The sequence below is a fragment of the Vulpes vulpes genome, chromosome 1 (assembly GCF_048418805.1).
Source record: "Vulpes vulpes isolate BD-2025 chromosome 1, VulVul3, whole genome shotgun sequence".
Classification (NCBI taxonomy): Eukaryota; Metazoa; Chordata; class Mammalia; order Carnivora; family Canidae; genus Vulpes; species Vulpes vulpes.
Window position 1 is genome coordinate 59,521,177 of NC_132780.1, and position 16,655 is coordinate 59,537,831.

Consider the following 16,655-nt stretch of genomic DNA (forward strand, 5'->3'; position numbering starts at 1 on the left):
GGCATGGGGACCAAGAGAATTCGGCATGTGGCATGTCCACCTAACAGAACAGTAGTAAGGTAAACATCGAGGGAAGGAGGCACAGATTTCTGTAAAAGTAAGTGAGATAAGAAGGGGGCCTGCAGAGAGTAGAAAGGAAAGAGATTCAGACCCAAGGTAGGAAAAGGGATGGTGCTACCCTGATACTGGAAGGAAGGTACTGCCAGAAACCGTCCTGCAGGCTTCAGGGCAGTTCTTATGCACATGTCCCAATGATAAAAGTCTAGAGAGTATGTCAAGAGGATAGAACTGTTGATCCACTAGTCCTTGTCACTGGATATATGCGGATCTGAGATGGGGGGCAGGTAGGAAGAAGGAAGGAATGATTTAGGAGGAATTTTAGACCAGCTCTAAATAACTCATATACCTTCTGATCTTGACAAACTATAACTTTTTGATTATACATGTTTATTTCCAACTGCAGAAACAGAATCCACAATTTTTAGTCTGTAAGTCCCGATAGAGTATTTGTACAGGGCATAGCTTCTCATTGTTAACCTCACATATATGAAATTCTAATGTCTAGGATTTTGTGTAGATTTAATAAAAAATGTTTTTACATACCAAATAATAAATCATCTCCCATTACAGATTTCCAAGGAGCTAGATCTTCATGACCATACCCTTTATATGAAAGAATAAGACAGACAACTAAAACACAGTTCCTTTAGTAAATCTGGAGTCATCAACTGCCCATATACATGAGAACTGTAAGTGACTTTCATCTTAATTAGTGAATATCAGTTCACTTATAAAGATAAGTGAAAAAGTTCTGATCTATATGCACGTCTCTCTGAATGCAATCTGCCCCTCTATGGGTATCTTTGACAGACTCTGAGATATATTTAAATGTAAAATCTCCACAGCTCCCATTTCACTGTAGCTCAATCAACAGAATACCAATCTCACTGACATATGGATTAGGTTCTTTCTTGAATAGTTTTTTTTTAAATTTTGATATATACAATAAGTGGTTTATATGACCCTACAATGTACATCTCAGATGGATGGGAACTTCTTAAAGAGAAACTGTGGTCAGAAGGTAGCATTTCACAATCCTCTAAACTTTGCCACCCAGTAAAAAGTAGAGTGAGTAATCAAAATAAGGAATGGAACTCCATTCCCCCTCAGTAGCTAACTCTGTAAGTTCCTTAGCTTTATGATTCCTCAGGTAGTAATTTTCTTTGTATTTACCTAAAAGAAGTTAGAGTAGTTCTCAAGTTAGACTCACAGGGAACAGGTGAATAACTAAAGAGTAAAACCCATTCATTTACAAAACAGTCTGAGAGGCCTTTCTAGAAAGCCATAAGATCAATAAGCTTTCTCAGTAACTATAAAAGTCTTTTACAATTGTTCCAGAGATGTTTTCAACTAACCAGATGCATCAAAAGTCACCATTCACAGAACTAAAAATACACCAATGTTAAAACAACCAGTTCCTCATGATTCATAGTTCTGGTAACATTTTCAAATCCCATGAAATATATTTAGCTTTGAACTTAATTGAAACTACCTTACACAAGACCCTTTCATAATTTATGTCTTTCAGTCTGAGAAAATAATTTTGATTGAGGCAGTGAAATAGTCCCCCTCTGCATTTGTCTGTTATGATACAGATGAAATAAGAATATAATTTCTTCTCCATTAAAAAGCAAGAGAGCTCAAAAAAGTCTACCAACTACCATGTCTGAACATTTTCCACTTCCTTATGAAAGATGAAAAATCACATCAGACAGGAAACACATTCCTTAGATTAGTGACAGGTGTAGAACGAGCACACCAGTCAGTCTTTATTTTCAGTGTCAGTAGGCATGCTCAGCGACAGAGGGTACAACTCTTCCTTCTCATTGAAGTGACACACATCATATTATTCCTTCATCTACACATCGCCAAGCAGAAAAGTTCCCAAGCAACAAAACTACTTGATCTTGGTTGAATGCCAGGCTATTATTAAAAAAATAAAACCTCAGTACTAAGGAGAGAAATGATGATGACGATGATGATGATGGTGATGGTGATGATGGTGATGGTGATGATGATGATGAATCTAGCTTAAGAATTTCATTAGGAGGAAGGAGGAAAAGTTGTCTCCATCCTCATCCTCATTTCTCCACAGAACAGTAAACTTATTCAAGAGGTGAAAAATTTAGCGGCTTTATTTAGAAGTTGAATGCTTTTAGACTGCAGCACAGTAATATGGTTCAGGAAGCACTTAAAGCTGCAGTAGAGACTAAGTGCTCACGAAGTGAGAGTTTCAAAGGTAAAAATAAAAGCCTTACTCCCACCCCTAGATCACCCTCCCAGAACCCCAGTTTGTGGTTCCAATTTCTCTTTATCCCCAGCCAAATGAGCACAAACATCAAAGCTGTAAAACTATGACACTCAGGGTAAATTCTGGAAAATGGGAGAGTAAAAGAACCCCTAGTACAAGTCTGAATTTAGGATTTACCTGCTCTGATCCCAGTTGGCTGCAAAAAGGACTAGAATCTTCCTGCCATAGTGGTCCAGGTTGGCCAGGCCCCCAGGGAAGCCATCCTTCAGAGCCTGCTTGATGCCAGGGTCCGTGGCCTTGAAGCTTTTGAACATGTCCAGGTTCTGCTGCCGGTACTCAAAGTACTGGGCCAGGAGGCGGAAGGCCTCAAAGTGATGAAACTTCCTGGCCCGCAAGAAGCGTAAGATGAAGGCATCATCTGTGCGCAGAAAGCCGATGTCCGGCCTGGTGATGACCATGTCCCTCACCTCCTGGATGTCCTGGTGCAGCGTGTCTGGATTCTCGTTGAGCTCCAAGCGAGCTTTCTCCAGGGTCTCGGGAGAGAGACCAGCTTGTAAATGAGTCATTGTTCCGCTTGCTCCTGAACCTTCCCTTCCTCTTGACTGTCCCGCAACAACACACCTGGCCTTTGCCACCACCACGCTGCGTGCGGCCTCCGGGCCTCTCTGCAGCCTGCTTCCTCTTCTGCACAGGAAATTTTTTTTTTGTCTCGGTGTCCAGACTAGTACCCTGTTGCTCCTGCTTTCCCGCAGCTTTTTTTTTTTTTTCTTCCCCTTCTGGGGGGGTATAAACTTCTTTTTCCCACCTCTTAAAAAAAAAAAAAAAAAAAGACGCCTCACTTTGGTTTCCTCTCCCCTCTCCCTTACAGGGATGCGGACCTGCGGAGGGCCCAGCACCCCCTGTCCTTCCTCAATCCTAACAGAATGCCCCGAAGCCCACCCTGCACGCTTGGCACTGATCCGGGGAGCGTCCTCTTCTCTTCCGAGATGTAACCACCACCGCCCCCGCGCACATCTCAGCCGCAGCTCCGCGCCGCTTCCCTGGTCCCCCCTGAAGGATGCGCCTGCCAGGGCCCGCGGTGGCAATTCCGATTAATAATAAGGTGGCTCTCGGCGCTGAGCTCCGGGGCGGGGAGGGAGCGTCTTCGGCAGAGAGAAAAAGAGAGAAAGGGAAAGAAGGGGGGGGGGGGGGGAGGGCGGAGAAAGGAGCTTATTTTTCCTTCTGCTTTATTCCAAGAGGTTATTAAAAAAAAAAAAAAAAAAGACGTTTGTAAGATTTTGTTTAAAGCGATTAGGTTCCAATTAGGCGGAGACGCTGCAGATCGCGCACCTTCCCTCCTCCCCTCCGAGGCAGACACAGGGTGATCTCAGAAGGCACCAGAAGGGTCTGCCCCCCCCCCCCCCGCCCCAGCCCCAGCCCCAGCCCCACCCGCAACTTCGGCCTGCCTCCAGCCCTTATTCCCACGGGGTTGTCCCGGGGGTGGGGGTGCGCAGGGAGGGCAGGGATCGCTCCCACCCCGGAGCTTCCAGAATGTGAGGGTGGGGTGGGGTGGAGGAGGTGGAGCAGGGGAGCGGGGACCCAAATGGGAAGGTGCCTAGCTGCCCCAAGCCTCCTACCGGCAGCCCCGGGGGCGGGGGCGGGGGCGGGGGCGGGGGCTCTCCCCGGCGTCCAGCGGCGCGCGAGGCGGCGGCACCCACTCGGCTCCGCGGGCTGCAGCGCGGCGGCGGCGGCGGGCGGCGGGGCCCCGGGCCCGCATCGCCCCCTCCCGGCCGGCGGGGTGGGGGTGGGGGTGGGGGTGGGGCCGGGGCGCGCCGACCTAGGGCCCCCCGCGCCCCAGGTCGTCGCCCCGCGAGGCCATTCGCGCCCCCGGGAGGCGGCGGGAGGAGGCCGGGGGGGAGGAGGCCGGGAGGGCGGCCGCCGCCTTTGTGCGCCGGGCTGCGGGGGGCGGCGGGGCTGCTGCGGGGGGCGCGCCCCTCCGGGCGGCTGCTGCTGCTGCTCCGGCTGCGGCTGCGGCTGCGGCTGCGGCTCGGGCTGCGCGGCTCCGAGGACTCGGCTCTAACCACCCCAGCTCCGCTCGAGCTGCGACGTAAGCGCCCCCTCGGCTCGCGCGCGCACCCCGCTCCCGGAGCCCCGGCCCGGCCGCCACCCTCCGCCGCGTCCAAACAGCCCCGGCCCCGACCGCAGCCTCCTCCCGCCGCCGCTCCCCCGCAGGGCCCCGGGAGGGCGACACCTGGCCGGGCGGGGCCGCGATGCCCGGCCGCCTCCCCCACCCCGCACCCCCCGAGCTCCCCCCTGCGCCCCCCGGCGGTCCCCGTGCCCCCTGCAGCAGCCCCGTGCCCGCCTGCGGTCCTCCCGCGCCCCCTTTCCTCCCCCCGAGGCCCCCCCGCGGTCCCCCGTGGCCCCCCCGTGCCCCCCCGCGCCCTCCCCGCAGCCCCCCGTGCCCCCCTTCTCCCTCCGCGCCCCTCCGCAGCGCCCCCTCCCCAGGCCGCCCCCCCACCCCGCGCCCCCCGCCCTATGGGAACAAGACCCCGAGCGGTCGGTTCGCGCCAACTCACCGAGCGGGCGACCGCGCCGCGGTGCAAAGTGTCCGGAAATCCTCGGGACTTCGGGCACTGCCTGTCGCCAGAAATGTTTGCTCTCGACCAGAAGAGCAGAGGGGTTCCAGAGCGCCGCGTGGATGACGAAACCTCCGGAGGAACTTCTACGAATAGTGTCCCAGCGTAAGGCCGGCTGCTGGAGCGCCGTGGACCACCTGGGCCCGCAAAAGGAAAGGGAAAAGAGTCCCAGAGCAAGGACACCCCTCGACTCATTTCTCATCTCATAATAAAGCAAACGTTTCTGCAGACACGTGCGCTCGTTCCCCGGACTTGTATCCGTCTGCAGACTGGAATCAGCATAAATGGATGTCTTGGGGCTTAAGGTGACTTCCAAGGGTTGGAGGGCAAGGAATGTTTTCTCCTTTCAACGCACAGCATGTATTCCCCAGGTGTCACGGAGAGCAACTTGGGCTTACAGACTAGATAGAACGAGTCCTAAATTCCAGTCTGCACAATGCAACCAGTAATCCTGAGCTCCACTGCGGGGTGGGCATTGTCCTGGGTTCTAAGCGTAGAATAGGTGGTCTCCAAGCTGGGAGACCCTGTCCTCCCCGATGAGCGTCAGAACACTCAGGGTACAGGTGCACACTTTTTGTTGTTCTTCAGCAATGGTGTTCACAAAGAGAAAAAAAAAAAAAAAAGGAGGACAGGCCTCTAGCATTTTATTAATTAAATTAGTGCAAAGTTTTGAAAGAAACAGAATAAGAGAATACATTACACACGCGCACAGTCATTATTCCCAAGGAATTTACACTTTAAGTAAGAAACTAACACACACACATACTCGCTCACTCATTCATACACACCCATATATAATATCCTTCTAGGACTTTATATAATTATGACTCTTCAAAAGCATTTTGAGTATAATGTGAACTATTAAAGTAATTCGGTTCACAGTTTAAAAACCTTTGAAAAATCTATTTTTGGCCAATATTCTAGAACTTGAAGAAAATGTGTGTTGGTATGAACTGCAGCAAGAGGGTTTATAAAGAGATTTCCCTGATACAGAGAGACAGCGCTCCATAGACCTCTTGTATTTCTGAATGCCTCAGGCGCAGAGCATGAACTGTTTTTTTCCAGACTCTTCTCAAGGCTGTGTGTACAGTGTGTATAGTGCACAACTTTAGAAGGGAATTGGAAGCTAGGGATAGTAGTACTTCCATCCGAGTGTAAGGTTTGCTTCCCTGATCTCAAAGCTACCGTCCTGTATGTAATGCCACCCACTATGTGTACCAATATCTGACCCTCTTCTCTTAGGCTTGTAGGAATCCGGGCTCAGGAAACAAGCATAAAATATGCTGGTGCTTAGACTGCTTCTGTGCCTGAGTGATAAAGTTGTTTCTCTCTAACCCAAGGGTTTCGCAACTTCTTCTATGGCAGACATAAAACTCTGGCCAGCTAAAGCTGTTAGCTTGCAAGTGGGGTTACATCTTAGAACCGACAGGTGCTTAAAAACCAATTACTTAATTTTGTTCTCTGACACCCTTCTCAGCAGTAGAGCATATTTTTAGAAAGGAATAAAATTAAATTTGTTAGTCCAAGGTATGGTGTGGCTTATAGTTAATGATGATATTTTTATTATTTATCAATAATCATTGATTCAAATAAGATTCATTTTATTCTATCAATATGTCATGGAAATCACATCTATCATGCAGTACGTGTTTGGAATAGGTCAGGTAGTTATATACAAGAATTTTTTTTTATTATATTCACAAACTGTTAAGTCCTTACTCCAGTAATTTTACTACTAGTCTCTCTCTACTTTAACAATTGAAATCAGTTCTGAAACCAAAATAAATATACAGAGTAATCTAAGGGTTAAACAAGGTGTTTATCCAGATGACTTCAGAGCATTCGATTCCCATTAAACATTAATTTACTTGCCCAAATTAACGCAAAGTTATGTAGGAACTAGAATAGGAGAATACATTGACTAAACAAAAGGATTCATTAAAGTATTGTTGGAAAAATAGTTACATTAAGGACTTCCAGTGTTTTCAAGGAACCCGAAAGCAGTTTGGTTTATTGCCATATTTAAAGTGGACAGAGTAAGTAATTTACATTTTAAACCATTTCATCCCATCTATTGTTAAATAAAATATACATTCCAAAAGGGGCACGAAACAAGATGTATAATTCTGTGGGATATTACAAAGCAATCATTTGTATAGATAGCCACCCAGTTGAAGGAAGAGAACATTGTTAGTACCCACAAAGCACCTCTCTCCTCCTCTCCTAACTACTTGCCTTGCCTTCCAACAAAGGAAGCCACACCATCTTCATTGGAAAATAATCACTTCCTTGTTTTTCTTTAAAATTTTACAAACTAAGTGACTCTGCACCATAATTTCGTTTTTCCTGGGTTTTTTTCTTAAACTTGAATGTACTCACTCATTGTAATTTCGTGATTGGCTGCTCTTATTCAATATTATGTTTGTGAAATAGGACTCCTTCTCCCAAGTTGTTGCGTGTAGTTAGTTCATCCATATTCAGTGATGACACATGGAATTCCATTTTATAAACAATATACTTATCTGTTCTACTGCTGATGGAGATTTGAGTTGTTTCTCTATTTAGGGCTTTTATGAATCACCACGTATAAACATTCTGATCTACATCTCTTGGTGCACATGGACATACGTTGGAATGGAAGTGCTGGGTCATATGGAATGAGCATCTTCAAATTTACTAGATGACGCCAAACTATTTTTCAAACGGTTGTGCTATTTCACCCTCTCTGCAAAAGTATATAGGATTTCTCACTGTGCCACGCTCTCACATACCTTACTATTACCCATCGGTTTAACTTTATCCCTTCTGATTTTCAATAGGTATATTGCATGGTGATTTGGGTATGATCTCCATGATCGCTAACGAGGTTGGACAAGTTTTCGTATTCTTTTGGCCATTTGTAGAAAACTTTTGTGTGAAGTGCCATTGCTCTCTTATTTAATCTTTTGATTAACATCATTTTAAATTTTGATATAGTTCAGTTTTTCTTCAATGAATAGTGTTTTCTGGGTCCTCTTTAAGAATATCTCAAGGTCACTCAGATATTCTCTGATACTTCCTTCTAGAAGTTTTATTGTTTTTGTCCTTCACTGAAGCCTACAGTCCACCTGAGACTGAGTTTAGTGTATGGTGTGAGAAAGGGAGAGAGTATTTTTTATATGAATATAAGATGACTGAGTACCATTTATTGAGACTATTTATTGAAAAGATGATCTTTTCCCTATTGAACAGAAAAGCTACCACTGTCACAAAATAATTGTCCACATATGCATAGATTTGATTCAATATAAATTTTAAATCTCACAAGACAAGTCACTGTTTTAGAAATAGTATTATTCCTCAGTGGTTCTCAAAGTATAAGCTTCAGACCAGTAGAATTAGCATCACCTGGGAACGTGTTAGAAATGTAAATCCCCACCTCTGACATCCTGAATCACAATCCTGGTATGGGATCTCACAGTATTGTCTGTCCAGCCTTTCACATGACTCTAATTTACATTAATGTTCAAGAATCATTGCTCTGGATTTACATACACATTTATCCTTTTCATTGTTCTTTATTCCTCCATGTATCTCTGAGTTTCCACAAATAGTTATTTTTCTTTTACTTGAAGCACACCCCTTAATATATCCTTTAACACAGATCTGAGGGCTAAAAATGTCTTGTTTGCCTGAAAGCCACTTTCTCTTGATTTCCCCCTTGAAGAATAATCTTGCTGGGTATGAGAGTGGATTTGCAGCTATGTTCTTTCAGCACTTCAAATATTATAATCCAACTCTTTCTGTCTTGTAGTATTTCTGTTGTAAAGTTAGCTCTCACCTTTTCATTATTCTTTTGAAAGTAATCTCTATTTGTCTCTAGCTGATTTTATTTTTTCTTCCTTTCATTTTTAGCAGTTTCCTTTTATGATTTTGCTCATTTATCACTGTTTCATTCTTGTATTCCTTTATACAATTTAAAAAATCCTTCTTGAGAGTTAGAGGGCTTCCTGATGCTATCTTGAGGGCTCTCATGTGTGCCTTTGGAACGATCTAAGTCATAGTATCTTCATATGTTGTTTCTGTTCCATTTTCTTTCTACTCTGCTTCTGGAATTTCAGTTACATGGGTATTGTATCTCCTCACCATTTCCTCTGGGTCTCCCTATGTATCCTCTGCATTTTCCACCCATTTTTGCCTCATATTTCCTTTTGGATATTTTCTGTCTGAATTGCTTTCACTTTATTAAATCATTCATCAACTCTTGCTGGTCTACTGCTGTTTTAACTGTCTGTCATTCAGTTCTTAATTTTGTATTTTCTAGTTCTAGGATTGCCACATATTACACAGACAGATACACACATATATGTCAATTATGCTGGAATTATCATCTGTTTTTATCTCTACAAATGTAATAGATAGTGATTTTAAATTCGTTAATAACTCCAATACCTGGGTTCGTTAATAACTCCATACCAAGATCTGGTGGATCTGCTCTATTATTAATTATTGTTTCTGTTGTTTCTCTGGTTTTTGTTTTTAATTATATTATTTCCTTGAGTTTCTGCCTATTTAAAAAAATTGCATTCTGTCATTGAACTAACAAAGGTATTTATATCAATAAATTAAGATCTAGAATGACTTTATCTTACTCCAGAGAGTTTTTGCTATAGCTTTTATCCATCACCTTGTGTCCATACATATGAACAATTGGGCACTAGAACTACAGATCAACTTTATCTTATTCCAGGGAGTGAAATTATTTGCAACTGAGCTGCACTCTGTATAAGGACAAGTACACTTCTGGTATACTTCCCTATGGTGGGCCCTGGAGTCTAACACCTATTCCCTAGACTTTTGAAGCTATCAAAAGTACTGATCAGCCTCTTAAACTCTCAGCTTCTTTTTCGTCAATCATAAAATGACCCTCAGGAAAAAGTGGCCCCCAATACTGGGCATCCCTGTTCTTCCCTCTGATTCTCTGTTATTGTCTCTCTGATAGCTTTAGGTAGGGTTTCCTTTTGTTGATTGTCACTTCTAGATGTCTTCAGGACTCCTATCAATCTCCAAAATACCCAAACTGAGTTCTTTTTTCTTAAGAGACTGTAGGATAGTTTAAACCAGTTTCCAAATTCTCTTAGTACTGGTAGACATTTTTTAATGTTGGAGACCATAATTATATATCTACATCTAGAATGTATAATTAAGAGGTATATAAAACCATTTTACCTGTAGGAACAATGCCTGCATTCTTAAATCACTCTGAGAAGCTCACATGTTCATGAGAAGAATAAAAATTTATTTTAACTTTAACATTAGAACACATTTCTAAATTTTTCCTTCAGTAGTTATTTCTCAAATGCTTATTTATTTTATCTGTAAGTTCCACTTGCAGACAAGTGACAGTTGATCCTTAGAATATAAGAAAATCTTTATATGTTTAAAATTTAATTAAATTAAAACCATAAGTTGAGGATTTTAATTGAATTTTTATTTTGAGACCACTTTATATTGACATGCAGTTTTATGAAATAATACAGAGATCTCATGTACCCTTAGCTCAGTTTCTCCCAATGGTAACACAACACAATCAGGATATTGAAACTGATACAGTCAAGAGACAGATATTTCAATCACCATAAGGATCCCTCCTGTTACTCTTTTATAGCCATATCCACTTCTTTTAGCTCTGCTTAACTCTCAGGCCCCCAAAACCATGCCCCTAATATATCTAAATGCACTGAGATTTTAGAATTTTCTTCCTTCCACTAGAGGATTCATAACCAGTAGTTTCCCTAGCATAACAGAACATTAAGAGAACTTTGAAATAATATCTTGACCATTTCCATCGTCACAATCATAGTACACAATCTCCATTGTGGTAGCTAATAGGCAATTTTTTTTCCTCCAGAGGTTTGACTAGGTGTTGCAGATGTAGTTGACAAATTCTCATTTCATCTTAGTGTTGTGTTACCAATGATATCACACCTTCACAGAAACCAGTAATAGGAAATTGATCCAGCTATTCCCCTGGTGATACAAATGCTTCCCAGAAACTGTATTAGATGCAATGGAGGTGATTGTATTGCTCTTCTTTCCTTCAGAGAAGTAGATGTAATTAAGGAGATGATTATATTAAATCTTAATCTGGTGAGTTTTATTTAAAATTATAATAAATTATATATATGACTATTTTAATATCATTTCATATCACAGATCTATATTAAATTAATCTTTTGGTTATTTTATTTTATTTTGCAAAGTTTCTCTCTACTTTTAATAAAGACTTCTAAATGGATATACTTTGCCCAGGTCACTTAATTCCATCTGTCAATAGTTCCAATAGAGTTGCACAGGTGAAACTAGATTAAAATAATCATTAAGGAAAAACACTCTATAAAAGATTGAGAGGTGTGTATTTGTGTGTGTGTGTGTGTGTGTGCGTGTGTGTGTATGTAGGTAGGTAGGTAAAAAGAACAACAAAGGTCTGGATGGATGGATATAAGCCTCAGCTATTTTAATCATAATAAACTGACATGTTCTTTCTCCCTGGGCAATAGTTTGGGATCAACGATACTAACTCCCCTGAAATGAGTTTCCCAATTTACGACACTAAAGAGTCTGTCAGCGTGAAGATACTGCAATAGATAAACATGTGGAAAACTACAGTTTGGCTGGATTTCTCAAAATTGTCATTTCTTAAATGAATGCAGTTGTATCCAGACTTATCGATGTAGTGAACATGCCAGTGACTAAATGTCACCCTGTTGGTGATATCTCGTCAGTAGATAAGAACAAATTCAGTTCTGCCTCATTGCTCTTGTTTTGAGGCATATAATTTCAGTTGTAACATATTTTTATACCAACTGCTCAAACTTAAATCTCTTCCATTTTCTCAGGAATAATTTTGTTCTTGAAAATATTGACAATCTGGGGCAACTGGGTGGCTCAGTCAGTTAAGTGGGGACTCTTGGTTTTACCTCAGGTCATGATCTCGGGGTCCTGAGATGAAGCCCCACATTGGGATCCATGCTCAGCACTGGGACTGCTTAAGAGTCCTTCTCTCCCTCTGTCCCTCCCCTCAACTCCCACAGGCACCTGTACACCTACGTGTGATATCTCTCTCTCTCTCCCGTAAACAAATAAATAAGTCTTTAAAAAAATATTAACAATTCTGTTACTGTGTCATATCTACTAATAATCATCTAATAGGGCCTAAGTTTGTTTTAATAGAATATGATTACCTAAATTTCATGAGTATTAGAAATTTTCTACAACCAGCACATAGAAACTATATGTATGTTTGCCCTTGCTGTGCGGCCCCAATGCTCAGCATGCATTAAAACTCAAAAAGCCATCAGTGAAAACAAGTGGAAGAAAAATAAAACTTGTAAAATTAAAAAAATAAAACCATATGTGTTTCATCTGAAGATCATTTTTTAAAACATGGAAATAGTCCTCAAAATATACAAGTAACATATTTTAGATTCATGAAAGTAGTTCTCTGACATTTGACTCAATGTATTATAAATTGGTTTTCTATGATTTTTTTTTTGCAGTTCATTTAAATCATCCTTTGAAAATGTTTCCCTTAGATTTTCAATGGTTTACTTCCTCTCAAGCTGCAGTTACAGACACCCATGTGTCTTTCCCAAACTGTTTATCTTCTTGCTTACTAAAGAAGATTATACTGTAGAAGAAAGCCTTGAAACTGTCTAGGCGGCTACGTGTTGATGGATTATTAAGATGACATTCTTAGTGATACAAAGAATGCTTTAAAAAATCATTCCAGGAAGTCATGGATTGATCCTCCCGGGAAGTTTGAAAAAAACGTTGTTTAAAGATGCAAATGGAGTTTCAGTCCTTTACTAATTCATTTGTTCTTTCACCAAGTATTTATTGAGAACCAATTATGATGTGCGCCCTGTGCTAGGCAACTCTGCTTCATTTTCAGCTCGGTGGGATACATTACACACAAATTATCTGAACTATTGGAGCCTTATTTTACCAACGCCTCATTTTCAGGGTTATATTGCTCAGGTCACGTTTTCCAGTTTAAGGTAGGCATAGTTCTATAAATTTAAACAGAATCTTTCAAGATAACGACCACTACCAGTGATAGTCTGTCTGGCCTTTCAAATTGATGTTATAACCCAAAAGTTCCCCTTTTAGCATCCCTTTAAAAACAGTTCCATTTTTCTGAGCCACTCCACACAGGTTTTCCTGGCCTGTGTCAGATATCATCGCATGAACTCATAGATAAGATAAGACCTCCAGGTTTTGTGCAATCCCTGGAAAGCTTGCCTTATCCAGGATTCCTCCTCTCAAAGAAAGTATATCCGAAAGGAAGACAGAGTTATAAAAACCCAACCCGGAATCCTCCTCTCAGTTGTAGGGTGAAGATGAACAATTTCCAAATGTCAGTACTTTAGGTCTTAGTGGTCACAATGTGATGTGATGCACCTCACACCTGATCTTTACAAAAGGTGTCTGTTGGCTCTCCGTAATTAAGAGTGCTGGTCTTGGCCTCATCCCTTGATGTGAAATTTATTTAGTGTCTGTGTCTGAATGACTTAAGTGTCTTTTTTTGATAACAACTACTTGTTGATGACAGTGTTTAGTTATGTCAGCTGCCTCCTTCATTTCTCTGCCTCTGGTTGACCCAGCTCCTCAAGGCTGAATCCCAACAGGGTGCTTCTGAATATCCTGGCCCTTTTCAGCTTTCCAAATCAATCAAAAGTAAGATCAATGGAAGTTACAAATTCAAATGCCATGAGGGACCCAGCCATGGGCTATCTTAAAATGTGAAGCAGCCCGGGTAAGGCCACGCATGGAGCATGTTGGTAACTGGCTGACTTGAGAGGACACCGATGTCTTGTCACACCATGCAGGCCACCGAAACATCAGCATGTGCGGCCCGTTTGCAGCCCTTGACATTAGCTACTGTTTCCTGCCTAAGCTATTCCTCTCTCGTGCTTCAAACCTGGGATTTTGTGGCCCAACGCACCTCCTGCATCCTCACGTTGTGCTGCTCCACTGTCCTCATCCCACCACCCCCATCACTTTAGTTACTCAACTCCCTGGGTCATGTTGTGCCAGAAGCTGGCCTTAGCCAGCATCGGTATAGTCCCCAGATCACAGACCTTCAGAACTGCCTTGTATTTGACCCACAAGTGGACCCAGCCCACAGGAATGAGTGATGAAGCATGTCCCAGACTTTTGCGTATTGATTGGCTCTCTGTTGTTCTGGCTTTGTTTATTCTGTTGCTCTCCTTGTGGTTGGAATATTGCCTTTTATCTGATACCAGGTGCCAGCCATTAATAGGCAATTTCTCCAGAAGGTGACCATGACCTCTCTGACTTCTGAATGTTCCCTTACCAGTCCAAGGACTGCCGGCTACACTTTGACTACCTGAACATGAGGCCAGGCCCCAGAACCCACCGCTTCTGGGATCAAGGTCAAAAGCACATCTCTCCTCCAACACTGCATGGGAAAGATTTAGACACCTCCAGAAAAGTACCAGAGGCTCAGCGACATCTCAGAGAGTAGGCACTTTTGGCTCCATCTTCCTTCCTTTGTCTAACCAACATTGTTCTTGAATCTCCCAAAATTGCAATATACCTTGAGTAGCCCAGAATAGGCCTGACCGTGGCAGTTGGCTCAAAGTGTTAGCTGCCCATTTTCACGTTACCTGCTTACAAAGGTTAAGAGACTTATTTATGATAAATGTTTCCCAAACCTCAGCAGCTTTGCAGTATGTGCCTATCAAGTTACTATGGATAAAGATTTGAACAACTTTCACAATGAAGCAAAACATAATCAAAATAGTATCATAATAAGAAAAAAACTGTTAGGGGCTCCTGAGTAGCTCAGTTGGTTAAGCATCTGCCTTCAGCTCGGGTCATGATCCTGGAGTCCTAGAATCCAGCCCTGCTGCGGGTTCCTTGCTCAGTGGAGAGGTTGCTTCTCCCTCACCCTCTGCCCTCCTCCCTGCTTGTGCTCTCAATCTCTCTCTCTCTCTCTCTCTCTCTCTCTCAAATAAGTAAATAAAATATTTTTTAAAAAAACCCTATTAGTAGCAATTTTATCCAGCTAGAGTTTTCAAATTGTTTATTGCCAGAACACTAACCACTGAAAGTAATACCCCCTTCTATCTTTGATCCTGTAATCCTCTAGAAGCTACAAAACAGGACTCCAAAGAGAATTGCAAGTTTTATGGGATCCATGTTACTAGGGAATGTCAGAAGAGTTTGATGTATATCCACTATGGAGCAGAAGAAATAAAATATCGATGTCATGATTTCAAAATTTATCAAAGAATAAGTAAATTTATAAGGTTATAAGAATTCTTAAAATACAAAACAACTGAGGAAAAAGAAGCCGCTCAACTCTTCAAAATAACCCTAACTTCTTACATATGGGTTTACTCATTCCCTCTAGAAGTATTAGATACCTTCCTCTGGGGCTGGCTACCCATTACTCCCTGCTCGCAGCTTCAGAGCAGAACTCGAGCCACATGTGGCCTGGCTTCCCAGCAGAGGGAGCTGCAAACTTGCTAGAGCTTGACTAACATCCAGGAGCCCAAAGCTTCATGGTCACCTACCTGGGGTCTGGACTACCTTGTGTCAGTTGAAAGAAGGGTTGCCTATTTTAGAGGAAGAAAAAAAAAAAAAAAAAGAGAGAGATGCTCAGATAAATTTAAATTTCAGATAAACAAAATATAAAACTTTCTTTTAGCACAAACGTGTCCCATGAAATACTTGAGGCATACTTCTACAAATGTTTTTAGATTAAATTCAAATCTAACTGAATTTCCTATATTTCATCTGGCAGGCCTAGATGAAAAATCTGTTCCTACAGAGGGGATGAAAGAAACTAAGAGTAAAAAACAGGGCCTATTTTACTGACACAAGAAATGGAAATGGAAACAGGGAAGAAATAGGGGAAGAAGCTGGTGAGCAAGAGCAGCCTCATGATGAAGGCCCTGCACCCAGTGGTCAGGTTAGCAAATGCCTACAGGACCGAGGGAGTGATGGGAAGTACGAGCAGTGGATTCGAGAGGGACTTTCTATAGGAAGTCAATAAAGTGTCTGCAGCTTGGGAAGCTGCTTATTTGATTTGTCTGGTTTATCTTACGTGACTGCCTTGGCTCTTGGAGGGAGGGCAGACTCCAAGACATGCCTCCATCTCCTGTGAAAGAAACTGAGAGCTGGAGAGTTTGAAGTTCAAAGAAACTCAATGAATAAGTTAAACGTGTCTTTGTGTGTGATCTCAGCCTTTGAAATGTGCTGTGATTTGAAGGACCTGGAATCAGCAGGCACAAGGAGATCCTTGGGCCTCTTGAAAAAAAAAAAAAAGAACCAAATCTTCCTGATATGGACTTCCCAACACCTGATGCGAGCCAGTCTCAAAGGAGCTGCTGTGGGTGTTTATGTTGATTTCATGTTTTGTGATTATGAAACTAAAAGTTATTTCTCTCCAAAGAAAATAAATGGGTCTTTCAGAGCATCAAAGACTATATATTTGTTTAAAAAATGATCAGTAAATCCAAATATAATTGAGACTTCTAAAAGGGGGAGACAAGTAATCTGGTAAAATTAATTGCATCTCCTTTTTTTTTTAAAGATTTTATTTATTTATTCATGATAGACACACACACACAGAGAGAGAGAGAGAGAGAGAGAGAGAGGCAGAGACAGAGGCAGAGGCAGAGGGAGAAGCAGGCTCCATGCGGGGAGCCTGACGTGGG

General features: G+C 42.5%; 1 protein-coding gene across 1 annotated transcript in view; it reads right to left on the reverse strand.

Moving 5' to 3' along the window:
- CLVS2 (clavesin 2) overlaps window positions 1-5,324 on the reverse strand; it is a 66,283-nt gene extending 60,959 nt beyond the window's left edge. Inside the window, exons 1-2 of the mRNA XM_026013393.2 lie at window positions 4,867-5,324; window positions 2,489-3,453 (exon numbers count right to left, since the gene is read on the reverse strand). Of these exons, the coding sequence (XP_025869178.1) occupies window positions 2,489-2,877 (389 nt within the window). The 5' untranslated portion in view covers window positions 2,878-3,453; window positions 4,867-5,324. The remainder of the gene's footprint in view (window positions 1-2,488; window positions 3,454-4,866) is intronic.
- Between the last annotated feature and the right edge of the window lie 11,331 nt (window positions 5,325-16,655).